The sequence below is a fragment of the Giraffa tippelskirchi genome, chromosome 5 (assembly GCF_054371585.1).
Source record: "Giraffa tippelskirchi isolate mGirTip1 chromosome 5, T2T-mGirTip1v1.2.pri, whole genome shotgun sequence".
Taxonomy (NCBI): domain Eukaryota; kingdom Metazoa; phylum Chordata; class Mammalia; order Artiodactyla; family Giraffidae; genus Giraffa; species Giraffa tippelskirchi.
This window is the reverse complement of record NC_137279.1, coordinates 39190397-39210725: the sequence shown is the minus strand read 5'-3', so window position 1 is coordinate 39210725 and position 20329 is coordinate 39190397. Positions and strand designations below refer to the sequence as shown.

Sequence of the window (20329 nt, the reverse complement as noted above, 5' to 3'; positions counted from 1 at the left end):
ACGGCGGAGCCTGGTGGGCTGCCGTCTATGGGGTCGCACAGAGTTGGACACGACTGAAGCGACTTAGCAGCAGCAGCAGCAGCATTTTTGACTTTGTCATTCATAAAATGTTCCAAGATTTTGTGATTCATTTCTTTTTTAAGTTGTATCATTTTTTAGAATTTTGAGTGCTATATGTTTATACTACAACACTCTAGTTTCTAAATTTCCAGCCTCCTCATCCTACCAATATCACTGCATTTTGTAACCACCTTATTTATATTGTCACATATTTACAGATCTTGATTATGTCTCCCCTCTCCTTTTGTCTTTCCAGCCTGGAGTCCTAACCTTAGATTACTTTCACAGAAGACCCATCCAATCTTTATTATTCATTCTGGTTGCTGTTTTTTTCCTTTTTTCATACTTTTATGTGATTATCAAGTAGCACAGAGTATTTTAGGCGTAAATGTACTATAGCTAACAGCAAGAATAATTATGATAGCTATTATTTATTGTCAGCTACCTCTTTGTCAAGCCTGTGGTGTGTACTTAGCACATTTTAGCACCTTTATTCTTCAGCACCTTTAATCTTCACAACAACCCTATGTGTATTATTGATAAATTAATTTTACATTTTATAGTTGAGGAAGTAGAGAAGTAACTTGGCTAAGGCAAAGCAGCTATTAAGTTCTGGAGCTTGGATTTGAACCTAGGCTGCCTGATTCATAGGATCCTGACTGCTGTAATCCTTTGACTGTGGGCCAGAAAGCCTATATTGTAGTTATGGCTCCATCATTTAGTAGATCTGCATCCTTGGACATGTTTTGTGGTATCTTCGAATCTTATTTCTTATACCCTAAAAGTGGGAAAACTAATTCATTTACAGCCCACAGGGTTGTTAAGATGGTAATACGAGAGAGAATATATATGGTAGATCTTTGTAACATAGTAAGGGTACATTATCTATATATTTCACCATTTCACCATTATCTATATATTTCACTCATTCAACAAAGGTTTTTTTGCATGCTCATTATGTACCAGATGTTGTTATTGGCATTGAAAACCTGAAAATAGGGTGACCAACTCCTGGTTTTAGCAGTAAAAGCCCCAAGTCCCAGGAATCCTCTGTGTTAGTTTCCTATTGCTGCTGTAACAAGTTACCAAAAATTTAGTGACTTAAAACAACATACATTTATTGTCAGTTTTGGGGGCCAAAAGTCCAAAATAAGTCTTAACTGGGCTGAAGTCAAGGTGTCAGCATGCCTGGTTCCTTCTTGAGACTCTAAGGGGAAGAATCTACTTCTTGACTTCAGCTTCTTGGGGCTGCTTGCATTCTGTTGATCACCATTCTAAAAAGGAAAAAAAACACTTGCCTTAAGTGGTAGATATTCAGATTTTTTTTGTGTCCTCCCCTCATCAGAAATTAAAGGACGCTTACTCCTTGGAAGGAAAGTTATGACCAACCTAGACAGCATATTAAAAAGCAGGGACATTATTTTGTCATTAAAGGTCCGTCTAGTCAAGGCTATGGTTTTTCCAGTGGTCATGTATGGATGTGAGAGTTGGACTATAAAGAAAGCTGAGCGCCGAAGAATTGATGCTTTTGAACTGTGGTGTTGGAGAAGACTCTTGAGAGTCCCTTTGACTGCAAGGAGATCCAACCAACCCATCCTAAAGGAGGTCAGTCCTGGGTGTTCATTGGAAGGACTGATGTTGAAGCTGAAACTCCAATACTTTGGCCACCTAATGCAAAGAGCTGACTCATTTGAAAAGACCCTGATGCTGGGAAGGATTGAGGGCAAGAGGAGAAGGGGACGACAGAGGATGAGATGGTTGGATGGCATCACCGACTCAATGGACATGGGTTTGGGTGGACTCAGGGAGTTGGTGATGGACAGGGAGGCCTGGCGTGCTGCGATTCATGGGGTTGCAAAGAGTTGGACACGACTGAGCGACTGAACTGAACTCATCAGAAAAACATTGTGTATGTAGCTTTATTATGTACTTAATTGTTTATAAGGTTTATACATGTGCAAATATGGTATTAGTATATTTATATACTAATAGCAGTGTATGTAATAAGTGACACAAATTAGGTGATCAAGAAAGGTGAGAAAGAAAATAATCTAATACTTTGTTAACAGATCTTTTTGTTCTTATTTAAAAAGTAATAATTTGGTGAGAGGTGTGTAATTGACTGACTAGATTATTTTACATCATAATGTAGATAGCTTGTACTTAGCCCTGTGATTTTGTTGTTGGCTTATGCTTGCCTTATTATTATCTTTGTGGGAATTTTTTTTCAGAGCCACTTTTCCATGTTGTGAGAATCAGTTTAGTTAAAACTAAATAATTTAACCCCTAAATCTGCTTCATTGGGCACATGTAAATGACATTGCATCACAATTTGCTGGAAGTAAAGTTTATTTTATGGTTTACTGTTTGTGGAACTTTCATTCTTTCCTTGACTTTCAGACTGTATAGTCTCTGCTGTTATGACTGACTGACCTTTAGATGAAGTGTGAATCCTTATATTAATCTTGGTAAAGCTAAATAAATTAAAAGTTAATTTTTTTTTGGAGCATTTTTAGGTTCATAGCAAGATTGAGCAGAAGGTACAGAAATTACCTTTATACTTGATCTCTGCCCCCACCACATGTATAACTTCTTCCATTATCAGCATCTCCCACCAGAGTGGTTTAATTTATTTAAGACTAAAAAAATCTATTTTTTTCTTTTTGCACCGAAAAGGATCATCTTTGAGGAGCTCATATTTAGAGCTAATGAGAGAGGAGCCTGACATTTAAACGATTCTCATACATTTGACAGATAGTTACCAAAAATAGTTCAAAAATAGTTTAAAAGATCTTTAGGAACTCGAAGGGAAGACTTTGTATTCTATAATAGATATGGTTTATCTCTAGCTGTGTGTCCTTGGACAAGTTACCTCTGTGAGCTTCAGTTCTCATCCATAAAATGGCTTGAGAATGGTGAAGTGGCAGCACGCTAGGGGAGAGTTGATAGATAACCTAATTCAGGGTAGTCTGTTTTGCTGGCCTTTTCGGCCTTAGTATTAATAGTAATTTTTCTGAGGGTCTGTCACCTAGTTTTCATTGATTTAAGAGGTTTATTTCTTGATTTGTAATTTTGTCTCTGTACTTTTATTTTGCTTTTTCTCTGACAGTTTTGCTAGTTTCTTGCTCATTTGTTAATATGCATAAGTGAGCAGAAAAATAAGAAACTTGATTTTTTTGTGCTTATATTTTTATAAGCAGTATTTTTTTTTTCCTTTTAAAGATAATGATTAGAAATTTCCTTGGGGGAAAAAATTTTCCTTGAAAAATCCCAACTCTATCTTTGATCTGGAGATTTTTTTCCCTATGTTTTGTTTCTGTAACTTTTTAAAGACTGTAAATCTGCTTCTTTTCTGAATCAAATAATATTCAAAATAAGTAAAATAATAAAATAGCCCTTCTTCTCCAAATCATTTGATGACTTTAAAAAAAAGTCTGTCTTGTTCTGAGAATGTAATGTTCAGCATGGTGAGTGTACATAATGATAGTATATTGTATGTTTGAAAGTTGCTAAGAGGGTAGATCTTAAGAATTCTCATCACAAGAAAAAGCATTTGTACTAGTGATGGTGGATGTCAGCTAAACTTTTGTGGTGATCGTATAGCAATAAATACTAATATTGAATCATATTGTACACCTGAAACCAATATAATGTTATATGTCAATTATATCTCAGTAGAAAAAATTAAATACTTTCTTATGGAACTTTATGTGAAAAAGTTTGGGAAGAAAGTTTATTTTTAGTCTGGTATATACATTCCATAGCAAATATCTGGTACTTAAAAGAGGTCTTGGGTTGTTAAAAACAGTGTCAGATCCCTTCAGACAAATGAGATGAAACCAGATTGCCTAAATAGGAAAAAATCTGTGAAAGAAGGTGTACGATGTCTTTGTGTAAAAGCTGAACATGTGTCTTCAGTAAAAAATGGTAAATAATTTACTTATAATATCCTTTGGAATTATTTTTTGAAGAACTGGATGTATATCATAATAGCCTCTTTAGATTATTAAACATTTGAGGATGTATTGTAATAGATGGAAGTAGTAGACAGTAAAAAATGTCTTGGCAGACATTGAAAAAAACAAAAGATGTCAGCACCAAACTTACCTTTTCATTTTTCAGCTGTTCATGAACTCTTTAAGTATTCTTTCACTTTTCTCAACAATCTGAATAGAGAAATGAATTTACATGTATACCTAATAGTCTAGTGCTTTTTAGTGAAAGGAAAGAGATAAGTTTACTAGAAATTTAAGTGCTTTATTATTCTCTCAAGTCATCTTTGTGTAGAAACATTTATATATTTGGAATACGTTTGTGAGAAACTAAATACTCTTTGTTGGAAACCTGTACGTGTTGCAGATTGTACTTCAGTGCCAGGTGTCTGTTCACCTGTTTTGTTTTCAAGGCTGTATTTTAAGTAGTTTCAGAAAATAAAATTGTACATGTCTCAAGGGAATGAAAATGGCTTTTGAGTATTTGCAGTATGTCAGTCCTTTGGTATACATTTGTTTCATAAATGCTGAGTTTTTTGAAAGAAAATTTGATTTTAGTTTTAGGACTTTGTTTTTGTAATGACTCAGTTAAAAATTATTTTATATTTTTCATAAAAGTAACACTTTGTTAGAAAATGTTTTGTAGCATTGACATAGCCCGTAAGTATTAAGTTTATTTTGTATTTCTTATTATGGAGTATTTGAAATCAGTAACAGGAGAAAATGTGTAAAGTGCTTAAAACAGTGCTTTGCTCTTAGTAAGCCCTGTTAGGTAAGTTCTTATTATTCACTCAGTCTGGATACTTTGGCAGAAGTTGGATCCTAGGCTGAGGTATCAGAGTTCAGAAATAGGAATCCATACGTTTGTTCAAAATATTATTTGGTTGCCAACAATATATTGGTTGTGGTGGTGGTTGCTGAAGAAGCAGGAGACTTGAGCTCTGCCCTGAGGAGTATACAAGTTGATGTCAGAATATACAAAGGTATTGGTGTAATGAAAAGGGCATGAAACCAAGTTAGAGCTTGATTGTAATCCGTTCTTTCCTGTATTTGCAGTGAACCTTTTGGGGTACTTATCTTTGTTCTAAGTGCTTTATATACACTAACTCATTTTGACTTTATTAAACTCTTTTTGAGATAGTCGCCACATTTTAAAGAGATTAAGAAAGGCACAGAAAAGTTAACCAACTTGCCAAAATTATCAGTAAGCAATGGGCTGGAATTTAAGTAGCCTTTGAATCTGAGCCTGTGCTCTTAACCACTACCCTGTGCTACCTGTAGGCTGATAGGTGGCCGTAGGCAAGTTTCTCTACCTTTTGTCAGTTTTCTTATCTAAAAAATGAGGTTGACTGGATTGACTCAATGAGGAATGAATATTGGCATTCCTCATTCATGAAGCTTTAAGAAAAAAATGCCTAAGCCACTTACCTTGGGAGATTTGATAAGTTTGGAGTATTCTTTTGTGTGTTCCAGTAGTTACTACTAAATTAAATGAATTCTGAGATTTTTCTTTTGCACTTTTAACATTCTAAAATCACTGATTTGAGCATTAGTGAACAGTACAAAAAGCTGAGTTGGTTATAGGAGCTTGAAGAGAAAAACTGGACAAGAGTTGTCAGGTAAGACTTGGTTTTAAGAGAAATGACGTCTGTGGTTCATAAAACTTTGCTTCTGTGGAATACAGGCGCTTCACAAACTGAAAGAAGATATACTGGTGCTATTAGTGGCCTTTCCCTAGGTTGTGTGTGTGTATGCTCCTGCTTGCCTGCCTGCAGTGGGCAGATAGTACTTAATTGTCAGGAGAAATGAGAAAGACTTATGGGTAAAGGAGACAGTGTACTTGATATGGGTGGAAATGATAGTAAGCAGACAAGCCTGAGTAGGAAATAAAGTCATTCCTTGGTATTTGTGGGGGATTGCTTCCAGGACCCCACCTCGATGTTTAAGTCTGCTTTGTAAAGTGGCATAGTCACTTTGCCCTCTGTATAAACGGATTTAGAACATGTGGATGTGGAGGGACAGATGTTTTCTGGAGATTGTGATGGGTTTTGCAAGTTAAACCAAGGAGTTAGGCAGCAAAGATCCAGCAAGAGAAGTGGTGTTTGGAGACTATTATTTTGACATCATTGTACTAGATATTTCTCAGAGAAGAACGGCTGGAGGGATGAATACTAAATGAAAAGCAATTGGAATGGTGAAGTTTGTCATAACAAGGACTTAACTTGGCAGTAGAAATGAAAAGGGTGTGTTGAACAGAGGTTTTGAGCAAGTCAGTGATCAGGTTTGGTGATAGGATGGCAGGTTGGCAATGCAGGACAACAGAAACAGCATTGGGCTATGATTCAAAGGAACTGAGTTTTGGTTTGCCTCTGACCAGCTCTTGGCCTTCGACCCTGCCTTTCTGTCATCTATCTCAGTGTCAAAAGATGTTTACTGAGGCTTCTGTTTGCTGTGTTCTATGCAGGATTCTGGTGGACAAAACAGACAAAGTAGCTGTTTTCTTGGAGCCGACTATGGTTGAGAAAATAAATTCTAGGGTCTAAAATTATGAATCTGAAATAAAGTTCAAAGAGAGGAGTGAACTTTTTTCTTTTAACTTGAGCAACTAGAGGAATTGAAGGTGTTAAAAAAGAATTAGAAGAGTTGCAAAGAGTTTTAAAAGAGAAGGAGTTTTTAGTTGAGGTGAGTAGAATATCCTAGTGGAGACGTTGTATGAGTGAAAGTCGCTTAGTCGTTTCTGACTCTTTGCGGGCCCATGGACGATACAGTCCATGGAATTCTCCAGGCCAGAATACTGGAGTGGGTAGCCTTTACCTTCTCCAGGGGATCTTCCCAACCCAAGGATTGAACTCAGGTCTCCTGCAGTGCAGGTGGATTCTTTACCAGCTGAACCACAAAGGAAGGTACAAGGGAGACGTCATATAGGGACTTAAATGCAGACTTCAGTAAAGATGACACTTTGGCTGGAGCTGTTCTTGTAGAGGGGATCATTTAGGAAACAAAACCTTTTAACTGAACATGGAGTTGCTGCAGATACTTAAAACAAAGAAAGTGACAAGCAAACTAAGGCTCTGAAGAGAAGGAAGAAAATAGGGAAAGAAGTTTAATGAGGTCAGAAATACAAAAGTGTCAGATAGCCTGAGAAGCTTGAAAATTGAGAAAAGGACCTGTTTTCAAGAGAGAGAGGTGATTGATAAACTTTTGTGAGTGGAAATAGAAAATATTTGAAGAGTGGTAGGTGTGAGTTCGTACACATTTGTTTGGCAGCCAGAAGGAATGCAAGAGGTTGGAGTAACCTCCTGTATGCTTCAAATTGTCCAACCCATTTCCATCTGAGGTTGATTTGCTTCAAATTATCCAACCCGTTTCCACCTGAGGTTGATTGAATCCAAAGATGCTGAAGGCCTCCTGCAATGGACTTGAGCATCCGTGGATTTTGGCATCTAAAGAGGGTCCTAGAACCAAGATACCTAGGAACAACTGTTTTCACTACTTTGGAATTTGGTAAGTGAAAGACGATGAGAAGGACAGCAGCTGATAGCAACTGCTGACATTTGAATGCATATTCTATGCCAGACTAAGCATTGCACAAATAGATTCAGGGGATAAGGTCTGATAGACAGAGTGCCTGAAGAACTATGGGTGGAGGTTCGTGACATTGTACAGGAGGCAGTGATCAAAACCATCCCCAAGAAAAAGAAATGCAGAAAGGCAAAATGGTTGTCTGAGGAGGTCTTACAAATAGCTGAGAAAAGAGAAGCGAAAGGCAAAGGGGAAAAGGAAAGATATACCCATCTGAATGCAGAGTTCCAACGAATAGCAAGGAGAGATAAGAAAGCCTTCCTCAGTGATCAGTGCAAAGAAATAGAGGAAAACAATAGAATGGGAAAGACTAGAGATCTCTTCAAGAAAATTAGAGATACCAAGGGAACATTTCATGCAAAGATGGGCTCAATAAAGGACAGAAACGGTATGGAGCTAACAGAAACAGAAGATATTAAGAAGAGGTGGCAAGAACTGTAAAAAAAAGATCTTCATGACCCAGAAAACCACGATGGTGTTATCACTCACCTAGAGGCAGACATCCTGGAGTGCGAAGTCAAGTGAGCCTTGGGAACCATCACTACGAACAAAGCTAGTGGAGGTGATGGAATTCCAGCTGAGCTATTTCAAATCCTAAAAGATGATTCTGTGAAAGTGCTGCACTCGATATGCCAGCAAATCTGGAAAACTGAGAAGTGGCCACAGCATTGAAAAAGGTCAGTTTTCATTCCAATCACAAAGACAATACCTAAGAATGTTCAAACTACTGAACAGTTGCACTCATCTCACATGCTAGCAAAGTAATGCTCAAAATTCTCAAAGCCAGGCTTCAACAGTACGTGAACTGAGAACTTTCAGATGTTCAAGCTGGATTTAGAAAAGGCAGAGGAACAAGAGATCAAATTGCCAACATCCGCTGGATCATAGAAAAAGCAAGAGAGTTCCAGAAAAACATCTACTTCTGCTTCATTGACTACACTAAAGCCTTTTACTGTGGATCATGAGAAACTGTGGAAAATTCTTCAAGAGGTAGAAATACCAGACCCACTTAACTGTCTCCTGAGAAATCTGTATGGAGGTCAAGAAGCAACAGTTAAAACCGGACATGGAACAATGGACTGGTTCCAAATTGGGAAAGGAGTATACGTCAAGGGCTGTATATTGTCACCCTGCTTATTTAACTTATATGCAGAATACATCATGTGAAATTCTGGGCTGGATGAAGCGCAAGCTGGAATCAAGATTGCCAGGAAAAATATCAATAACCTCAGATATGTAGATGACACCACTTAATGGCAGAAAGCAAAGAGGAACTAAAGAGTCTCTTGATGAAAATGAAAGAGGAAAGTGAAAAAGCTGGCATAAACTCAACATTCAAAAAATGAAGATCATGGCATCCAGTCCCATCACTTCATGGCAAATAGATAGGGAAACAATGGAAACAGTAACAGACTTTATTTTCTCGGGCTCCAAAAATCACTGCAAATGGTGACTGTAGCCATGAAATTAAAAGATGCTTGCTTCTTGGAAGAAAAGCTATAACCAACCTAGACAGCATATTAAAAAGCAGAGACATTACTTTGCCAACAAAGGTCCATCTAGTCAAAGTGAAAGTGAAGTCGCTCAGTCGTGTCCGACTCTTTGCGACCCCATGGACTGTAGCCTACCAGGCTCCTCCGTCCATCGGATTCTCCAGGCAAGAATACTGGAGTGGGTTGCCATTTCCTTCTCCAGGGGTTCTTTCCAACCCAGGGATTGAACCCGGGTCTCCCGCATTGGAAGCAGACGCTTTAACGTCTGAGCCACTATGGTTTTTCCAGTAGTCATGTATGGATGTGAGAGTTGGACTGTAAAGAAAGCTGAGTGCCGAAGAATTGATGCTTTTGAACTGTGGTGTGGAGAAGACTCTTGAGAGTCCCTTGGACTGCAAGATCAAACCAGACAATCCTAAAGGAAATCAGTGCTGAATATTCATCGGAAGGACTGATGCTGAAGCTCCATTAGGACTTTGGCCACCTGATGGGAAGAACTGATTCATTAGAAAAGACCCTGATGCTGGGAAAGATTGAAGGGAGGAGGAGAAGGGGACGACAGAGGATGAGATGATTGGATGGCATCACTGACTCAATAGACATGAGTTTGAGCAAGCTCTGGGAGTTGGTGATGGACAGGGATTCCTGGCGTGCTGCCGTCCATGGGGTCGCAAAGAGTCGGACACAACTGAGCAGCTGAACTGAAGCATTGCACATACATTATTTCATTTTCCTGTTTTACAGTGTTTATGTTGAGACTTAAGGCTTTTGTAATTAGTTTGTCCAAGAGAATGCACATAATAAAAGGGGGAACCCAGGATGTAAGAGTTGGTTTATAAAGAAGGCTGAGCACCAAAGAATCGATGCTTTTGAATTATTGTGCTAGAGAAGACTCTTGCAGTCCCCAGGACTGCAAGGAGATCAAGCTGGTGAATCCTAAAGGAAATCAACCCTGAGTATGCATTGGAAGGACTGTTGCTAAAGCTCCAGTACTTTGACTACCTGATGCGAAGAACTGACTCTTTGGAAAAGACCATGATGCTGGGAAAGATTGAAGGAAAAGATGAAGCGGGTGGCAGAGGATAAGATGGTTAGATAGCATCACCATTTCAATGGACATGAATTTGAACAAACTCTGGGAAATAGTAAAGGACAGGGAAGCCTGGAGTGCTGCAGTCCATGGAGTCACAAAGAGTTAGACAGGCCTTAGTGACTGAACAACAAGTTTTGACTCTGAAGTCCATGCCCTAGCCACTCACTACAAAACTTTGTCTTTTGGGGCTGTTATCTAAATCAAGAGGTAAACATTGCCCCTCCTTTGTGATCTTATATTTGTACCTGCAGTAACTAGCCTTAATAACATGATCAATTCTTAAGAGAATGGATTAATGTTATTTTCTCACCTTTCTTTTCATTTATCCGTTGACTAGAGAATATGACATGGGAAATGTAGCAGTACAGAAAGATGATAGGCTTTGGAGAGACAGATCTAGATTGGTTGAGTGACTTTGGACCAATTAACTTCTGAGGTTAAGTTTCTTTATGGGTAAAAGTTAAATTAATATTTTATGTAAACAGCTTGACACATTAAAGAAAGACTGTGTTCTCTTCTAGAGACATCAAATACTTAAGATCGGATTGGTCATACTCAGTTTATGCTACATTCTTTATAGGTCCCCCCTTTTCCCTCCACTTTACATCATTACTCTTTTATATTCTATCTTCATTTTCGCTTCTATCTCCTCCATGTTGGGCATTTACCCTGGAGTATATTTGATGTGTTTTTCCAGTTAATCTTCATGTATTTACTTAGATTTCTGATTTCTTCCAAAAATAATGTTTTGTTTATATGTTTTAAAATTTGCATAAATGGTATAATGCTATTAATCTCATTCTTTTTCCTATTTCCTTCTACCTAACACTTAAAAAAAAAAAAAAAACGCTAACTTGTTCTAGTTACTGGAATCACCATTATGTGAATTCTGAGTAGTGTGGCAGATGCCTCAGGAAGGGCTGATGTCATTTATTCACTGAGTATTTATTGAGCCCTTTGCATGTATGCTGCTTCTAAAGAGAGACTTCATACCAACAAATGCATTTGGGAGTATTATGTTCCATTTGCTTATCTTTTGCTATCCTAGTACTATAGACTAATTAGAGTGGTTTTGTGATAAATCTTAATTATCTGTCAAGGTGAACCACTTGCCTTTGCTTTTTTTGTTAATATAGTTATTCTTAGATAAGTTTTTCCATATTTAGAACATCTTTCAGGTTTTTTTCTCTAGGATTTTCTTAAAAATTTTTTTTTTAGTTTATATTGGAGTATATAGTAAATTTACAGTGTTGAGTCAGTTGCAGGCGTACAGCAGAGTGATTTAGTTATACATAACTCATGTATCTATTCTTTGTTGTTTTCTTTTCCCACATAGATTATTACACAGTATTGAGTAGAGTTCCCTGTGCTATATGGTAAGAATCCTTCAGGTATTTTGATAAGAATTATATTGGAGTGCTAAATTAGTTCGGGGAGAATTGCTGTCTTTACTTTGCTGTCAACAGCACTCCACCCATGAACATACTAGATCTTCAGTTGTCTCTTCATTTTATGGTCATTATTAGAGTTAACCTTTTTTCCTCTATAAATGGTTGTGTAGTTTTTAAGGTTAATTTCTAAATTATTAAAAAAATGTTATTGCTAATGGTTTATTTTCGATCTTGTTATTGCTAGGGAGGAAAATATTGACTTTTTTGCTTATTTTTTAAATTGCAATAATTTACATACAGCTAAGTGCACATGTTGTCAACTGTATAGTTTTGACAAATGCATACATCTGTGTAACTCACACCCATCAAGATGCAGAGCATTTCTATCACTCCAGAATGTTTTCTTATGTCGCATTCTACAGAATTCCCTGAAGCAACTGGCGATTTGATTTCTCTCACCATGGATTAGTTTTGCTACTTCTGGAAACCTATTTAAATAGAATTAATACAGTATTTATTCTTGTGTCTGACTTATTTCACTCAGTGTAATGTTTCCAAGATTTATCTGTCTTATTTCATTCATTAGTAATTCATTCCTTTTTATTGTGAGAACTAGTATAATACGTTGTATGAATATATTACAGTTTATTTATATTCTCCTGTTGTTGAGCATCTGGACAGCTTCCAGGTTTTGGCTATTAGGAGTGAAAGCTACTAGAGACATTTTTGTACACATAGTTTTCATTTCTCTTAAGAAGTACCTAAAAGGGGAATTGCAAGTACTGAAACAGATGGATATCCTATGCTTCTGGAGCTAGTACCCTGAGAAAGACACATTGCTTATGAAGGATTCCAGCCAGGAATATATAACCTGAATCTGGTCATGATGAAACATAAGACACACCTCAAAAAAGGACCGTGGTATTTAAAAATAAAAGGATTATGTCCTTCAAAAGTGTCAGTACGACATAAGATAAAGGCCAAGAACTGTTCCAGGTTAAAGGAGGCTGAAGACACAGGACATGGTCTTAGACTTGATTCTGTGCTTGGGGTTGAGGGGAAGAGGGGGGATGCTGAAAGGACACTACTGGGGACATAGATTATTGTGTCAATGTAACATTTACTCAGGTTGTTAATTGCAGTGTGGTTGTGTAAGAAAAGATCCTTATTCTGAAGAAACATGTACAGAGATACTTCGAGATAGATTACATGGAGTGGGGAAAGAGAGAGGGCCATGAACTTGCTGTGAGAATGGCAAATGATGGGACAAATGGGTCACAATAGGTAGAGAGGGTTTGCAGTTGTTCTTTGTACTATGTTGGCATTTCTTCTGAAAGCTTGAAATTATTTCCAAATAAAAAGTAGGGGGAAAAAAGATTGGGATTTCCTTTTCTCTAGATAAGGTGTTGATTAATCCACTCAAAATTTTTAGATTATAGTCAGTGAATTCCAGTTTTTGTATACTTTGTCCCAATTTTGTTATTTTTCTAGAAACATCCATGTCTTCTGAGTTTTCAAATATATTAGTATATATAGCTGTTAATATTTTATAATTTTAAAAAATATGTCTTGCCTATGGTTATTTCATGCTTTTAGAACATATTTTGTTAATTCACATCACCAACTCTCCTTTACCAGTTTTTCCAGAGGTTTGTCTTTTTAATATTTTCCTTGAAGAACCAACTTTTGGTTTTAATCTTTTGGTTTGGTTTTTATTTCAGTGATTTCTGTCCTTAAGAGTCGTCCTTTTTTCCTTAGATTTAAACTGTTCTTTTATCTTCTTGAGTTGAAAGAGTAGCTCTTTTGTAATTCGTCTCCAGATATGCTTAGAAGGATAGTTTTCCTGCTGCTGTTTTACCTGCATCCTACCAGTTTTGACCTGTAGTCTTCTGCTCTAATATTTTGTAATGTGCCCTGTATTTTCTTCTTTAATAATCTGCTTTATAATTTAGTTTACAGGCTTTAGAAGGTGGTTAGCTGTTTGTATCCTAAATGACACTCAAATGCAAATTTTACAAGACTTTTAATTACATCTACTCTGAAAGTTAATACCTTTCCATATGAATGGTGAATCCATGCCACATTGCGGGGGGCAGAGGGGTGGTGCGGGGAGGGGGAGGTCCCAACAAGAAACAAATGTCCTCTTATTTTCCAGATTCTATTTTTTGAGTTTGTGTGTTTGTGTGAGGGGGTGGTGGATGGGTATCTGAGTTGGGGAGGTAGTGGTAGTGATCGAGGCAGGAGATGGGGCTGATGGGAAGAGGAATGAAAAGTGATTGAATTTTGTTTCTGCTGTGTGCTACAAAACAGTTCCCCTAAGAACCCTCATTAGTAAGTATTTATTAAACACCTAATGTTTGTAGGTTTTGGCTATGTAGGGAGGGGCTAAAGTAGTTGGGAATATGAAATTGATTCTCAGAGAGTTTAAGTGTAAGAGGATATACTTGGCTCACAATCAATTTAATCAATAGTAATAGAGTCTGCTGGGAAGGATTGGGGACAGGAGGAGAAGGGGATGACAGAGGATGAGATGGCTGGATGGCATCACCAACTCCATGGACATGAGTTTGGGTAAACTCCAGGAGTTAGTGATGGACAGGGAGGCCTGGCGTGCTGTGATTCTTGGGGTCGCAAAGAGTCAGACACGACTGAGCGACTGAACTGAACTGAACTGAACTGAACTGAATAGAGTCTGAGGGAAGAGTGTCAGTGGCTCACAGACTGCCATTTATCTTGCTTGATGTGATTTTTGGTGCTGAATTTCTTAAAAGTTTTGAAAGTAATTTCATCAGGCTTGGGGTTTTCACAGTACAGTTTTTGAAAGTTGCTTCAGTAGTATGGAATCAGATCCATTTAGTCGTGCAGCAAAGTGCCCTCAGCTATTTTAATGTGACCCACGGATTCTTAATGATGGGGCATGCATATCTAATTCACCTGGGAGAACTTGTTGACAGTAAAGACTGCATTATAGAGATTCATTCTTCTTCAATGTAGTTGGTGTGGGTTTGTGGTATTTCATTTTACTTTGGTGATTTAAAATTTTTTGACAGTTCTTAGCTGGTGATCATTTTTATCTATTTTAGGCTTTTTTTCTTATACACAAAATTAAGGATATCTTTATAGGTCTGTCTTTAATTAGCATCTGTCTTTATATAGGGACTGATATATTAGAGGTAAACAGTGATACTATTGATAAAGCTATAGGGTAGCTTTATCAATAGAGTAGATAAGCTAATAATGTATTACATACTAATGTCAGGTGTACTAGGGTTCTTCAGAGAAATAAAACCCACTTTATATGTAAAATGAGATGTTGGGTCACACGATTATGAAAGCTGAGAAGTTCTACTGTCTTAAAGCTGGAGACTGAGGAAAGCCAGTGGTATAATTCAGATCAAGTCTGAACGCCTATTAACCAGTGAAGCAGAAGATATAATCCCAGTAAAAGGGGTAGAGAACATGAGACTCTGAGCCACAGCTCAGATAGTGAGGCAGGGGATAAAAGGACAAATTCTTCTGATCAGTCCCTTAAAGGATTAGATGATGCCCACTCATATTGGGGAGGACAGTCTACTGAGTCCACTGATTCATCTTCCTGTTGTTGTTCAGTTGCCAAGTTGTGTCTGACTAGTTGCGACCTCATGGACTGCAGATTCCAATGCTAATGTCACCCAAAAAGCTCCTAACTTCGGATAATGGAATTTGATTATGTGATAGTAAAAATAAGTCTCATGAGATTTAATGTCTTTTGGCTGTCTTCACACTAACTGTGAATATTGGGATTTATATATACATATACACATGCCGAATTACAGATTCTATTTGTAGTAGAAATTTAGAAAGTATAAAAAAGAATAAAGAAAATAAGTGGGCATAATCAGCAAAATTCTAACACCCATAGTTTTGAATATCTGAAACTTTGCTGTCCCAAATATGTGTATATATACACTGATAAATACAACTACAAACACCCATGTGAGAAACAATGCAAAAGTCTGTCAATAAGGAAATATTTAATACATAATGATATATCTGTATGAAAATTTGACTAATATATTCTAATGGCTTCAAAATTCAAAAGGCTTAGGGTATTATAGAGTGAAAGATATCCATCTATTCAGTCACTCAGTTTTCCACCCTGGAGGCAACCAAGGTGGTGCTTTTTTTCCCTTTGGTTTTTAATTCTTTCAGAGAAATTTATGCACGTACAGGTGCCTTTAGTACACATGTGCACACATAGTAGCATACTACATGTATATGTTATTATGTACTTTGCTCTTTTATTTGATTTTAATTTTTATCAAAATGATGTATTCATAACAAAAAGATAGTTCTACAAGGATTTTTGTTTATTTGCCTTTGCTAAGAAGTCAGTCCTTCATCCCTCTTTCCTTTTCTTTTTCAAGGAAACCACTTTGATCTTTTAGCTGATGAATTTTGTTTACTTCTTTGTCTCTAAAATATTAATGTCAGTTTTAGGTATGTTACTGTAAATGATCAGATTCTCCTGGTAATGTAGTTCAGTCATAATTTGGATTAGATCAGTATTCATGACTATAAATGATACAACTGAGCCATGTAGTAAAACATGGTTACTTTTCCTTTTTCTGTTCTACTTTTCCATTTTCGTGGGGCTAATATTTGACTTGTGTTCTTATTTTTCTCTTTAGTTACAAATTATCTGCTAGTTATGTAGATCTGTTCTTGAGATTTTCAGAGACTCCCCTAAGTTGTGCTGTTAATTCCATCCTCCAAAAGAAGACTCTTCCTGAGCTTCTGATGACCTCCAATTTAGTTTCAATTGCCCTCTTTGTGTACGTACAGCTGTCATCCACGGAATTCTCTTTGCAGTCACCCTGGGAATTCCCTTTTGCTCTTTCATCTCACTACTATATTGTTGTAATTATTGTGGTTTCTTAGATGTCTGATTTCCCACATTAAAATCTTCTTGACTATTCTGTTTATGTAAACTTTAGAGTCAGTTTGTCTTCATTTTTTTAAAGCTTTCTTTTTTGCAGCTTCAGTGTGTGGTTTACAAATCTTCCATATAACCTTGAATTGTATAAAATTGGCTTTTTTTTCAACTTCAATAATATCAATTTCAAATATTTTTACTATTAAGAACATAGAACACGTATGTGTATTTGTGTAGAACATTTCTTGCTAAGTTTATATTTGGTATTTTATTGTTTCTATTATAAATGGGGACTTTTCTTTTGTTAACTCTTACAACTGGTGGTGATGAGTAGAGTATCTGTTGATTTCTTTCTTAATTTTATACCTAGGAATATTATTTTATACCCATGCCTTCTTTTAACAGTTACTTTTTAGTTTTCCAACCGTAAAAACTCATCTGCAATTAATGATAATTCTACTGTATCCTTTCCCATTTTTATACTGCCTTTGTCCTCGTATTATGTAATACTAGTGATAACGGACATTCTTGTCTTGTTTCAGATCTAAATAGGGGTATTTTGGTTTCTTCACTGATTATGATAGTGACTCTTAGGCTTATGTGTTATGCATGTTTTATGTATTCCCCATGTTAAATATCTACTTATTACTATTTTATTGACTTTCAAAATCTTGATGGCTGTATAAATTTATCAAATGTCCTTTGGTGATGATAATCTTGAGATTATTTTTCCTTGATATTTTTGCATAGCAAAGTAAATATATTTTAAACCATTGTGGAATATCAGAGCTAAACTCTACTTGACCATAAATAACAGTGGTGTGTTACATCCTTGGTATGTTAATGGAGATTTTTTTCTTTTCTTTAGAACTTTTGTGTCTGATTTCATACGTATTATTTACTTCTATACTTTGAAATAGTTTAGGTAGCTTTAGCATTCATTTCAGTTCAGTTCAGTCGCTCAATTGTGTCCGACTCTTTGCAAGCACGTGAACCGCAGCGTGCCAGGCCTCCCTGTCCATCCCCAACTCCCTGAGTCCACCCAAACCCATGTCCATCGAGTCAGTGATGCCATCCAGCCATCTCATCCTCTGTGGTCCCCTTCTCCTCCTGCCCTCAATCTTTCCCAGCATCAGGGTCTTTTCCAATGAGTCACCTCTCCACATCAGGTGGCCAAAGTATTGGAGTTTCAGCTTCAACATCAGTCCTTCCAATGAACATCCAGGACTGATCTCCTTTAGGATGGACTGGTTGGATCTCCTTGCAGTCCAAGGGACTCTCAAGAGTCTTCTCCAACACCACAGTTCAAAAGCATCAATTCTTCGGTGCTCAGCTTTCTTTATAGTCCAACTCTCACATCCATACATGACCACTGGAAAAACCATAGCCTTGACTAGACTGACTTTTGTTGGCAAAGTAATGTCTCTGCTTTTTAATATGCTGTCTAGGTTGGTCATAACTTTCCTTCCAAGGAGTAAGTGTCTTTTAATTTCATTGCTGCAATCACCATCTGCAGTGATCTTGGAGCCCAGAAAAATAAAGTCAGCCACTGTTTCCACTGTTTCCCCATCTATCTGCAATGAAGTGATGGGACCAGATGCCATGATCTTAGTTTTCTGAATGTTGAGCTTTAAGCCAACTTCTTCACTCTCCTCTTTCACTTTCATCAAGAGGCTCTTTAGTTCTTCTTCACTTTCTGCCATAAGGGTGGTGTCATCTGCATATCTGAGGCTATTGACCAGTAACCCCGACCAGTTACCCCGACCAGTAACGCTGAAGAAGCTGAAGTTGAATAGTTCTATGAAGACCTACAAGACCTTCTAGAACTAACACCCAAAAAAGGTGTCCTTTTCATTATAGGGGATTGGAATGCAAAAGTAGGAAGTCAAGAAACACCTGGAGTAACAGGCAAATTTGGCCTTGGAATACAGAAGGAAGCAGGGCAAAGGCTAATAGAGTTCTGCCAAGAGAACACACTAGTCATAGTAAACACCCTCTTCCAACAACACAAGAGAAGACTCTACACATGGACGTCACCAGATGGTCGACACCAAAATCAGATTGATTATATTCTTTGCAGCCAAAGATGGAGAAGCTCTATACAGTCAGCTTTAGCATTATCTGTTCTTAAATATTTGGTAGAATTTAGAATATCAGTGGCATCTGGTGCTTTTGAGGAGGTTAGCTGTTTGTCAACTTTCTCTGTTCCTCCTGTGATAATTGTCAGATACTCTTATTGTGAAGTATTTCCTCTTTTACCTTTGTGAGATTCATGGTGCCTTACTTGGAGTGCTGATAACACTGTTTATATTTTTCTTAGGGTATTAAATAAAAACCCTTTGTCTTATGTACATTTGTCTTCATCATTAAATTGTCAAATTGTCAAGAACATTAGGATAAGAACCATCTGTTTGTCTATTGCCTCAAATTCTAGTTCATGGTATGGAATATGTTGATTTAACAACATTACTTTCTTTTTTTTGATGGTGACGGTGGATGTTTTACAGGCTTCCCAGTTGGCACGTGTGTTGTAAAGAGAGTTCTTCAGCTTCATCGTATTACTCTCAAGATGACAATTGTGCACTAGAAAATGAAGATGTACAATCCCAGAAAAAGGTACCTTAAATAAAGGTGAAGTTGTAATTTGTGTATTAGCTCTCTGTCTTCTCAAAACATTTGGAATAAAAATATTTCAAAAATACTATGACTTATTTTTGATGGAGATTTGTAATTTTCTTTGCTGTACTCTGAGGAGTTACTTAGGTAATTCTGAAATTAACCTAAATATTTATTTATTTATTCTTATTGCTTGTATTTGGAATGTTGTAGTCCTAAGGAGAAAAATAGTGCCTGTTCAGAGAACTAAAACCTAGGACTCTCTTTTTAATACTTTAACTACTTAAAGTGTTTCTAAAGAAACCTGAGTCTTATAAATTAAAAACTATTAGAAATGAGAATTATAGGGAGAATCTGAAATTAATGGTTATGTACTTTGTTTCATATAATTGGGTAGAGTGAATAGGCAGAGTCTAAAAAATCTGATGGTCTCTAAATAGTTTATTATTTTATCATTTTAAATGATAAAAGATGATTATTGACTTCAGCTAGATTTGGCTCCCCCTCATCCATGCGTTGGAGAAGGAAATGGCAACCCACTCCAGTTTTCTTACCTGGAGAATCCCAGGGACGGGGGAGCCTGGTGGGCTTCCGTCTGTGGGGTCGCACAGAGTCGGACACAACTGAAGCGACTTAGCAGCAGCAGCAGCAGCAGCATCCCCCCCGAAAATCAATGTACTTATTTTAAATTAGAGGAATAATTTATACACACTCATCTTTGTAAGATACTCATCTTTGTATCCCCTTCCCATTCCCAAAGGAACAAAAATTTGCTGTTTCTTTTTAAAACACTCAGACCATTTTCTTTGGGTATAGGTACATCACAGCTCACAAATTAATGTTTTAAATTTTAGTAAAATGCCATAAATATTGCACAAGTTGACTTCCCTTCTTCCCCAGCAATATCTCGTGGATACCTTTGTATGTTACTGTATTATTCTGAATAGCTACATTTTTATTCCATTATATGGATATGTTGAATTTATTTAAGCATTTTTTTAATTGACAGGCCCTCAGCTGTGTTTATACGTGCATGATTGTGTCTGCATTTGTGTGTGTGTGAATGCATAAACTTTTAATTACATGCTTAGGTGCTTTCTTTTTTTGGCATGATGTTTAGAATGGATTTAAATTTCTGAGTTATACAGGATCTGTTTCAAGGATGGAGCAGTTAAAACTTTGAAGAC

General features: G+C 36.9%; 1 protein-coding gene across 22 annotated transcripts in view; it reads left to right on the top strand.

Annotated features, from left to right (window-relative positions):
* SUCO (SUN domain containing ossification factor) overlaps positions 1–20329 on the top strand; it is an 84948-nt gene that overhangs the window by 3053 nt on the left and 61566 nt on the right. For 19 of the 22 annotated variants that reach the window (XR_014053418.1, XR_014053417.1, XR_014053420.1 and 16 more), the window contains exon 2: positions 19034–19142. Coding sequence is in view for 6 of the 22 variants with exons in the window: in XM_081489429.1 (XP_081345555.1) it covers positions 19034–19142 (109 nt within the window). In the remaining 16 variants the exon portion in view is untranslated. Of the gene's footprint in view, positions 1–19033; positions 19158–20329 lie in introns of those variants that run through there. The other 3 variants (XM_081489435.1, XM_081489433.1, XM_081489444.1) reach the window with 1 other exon arrangement.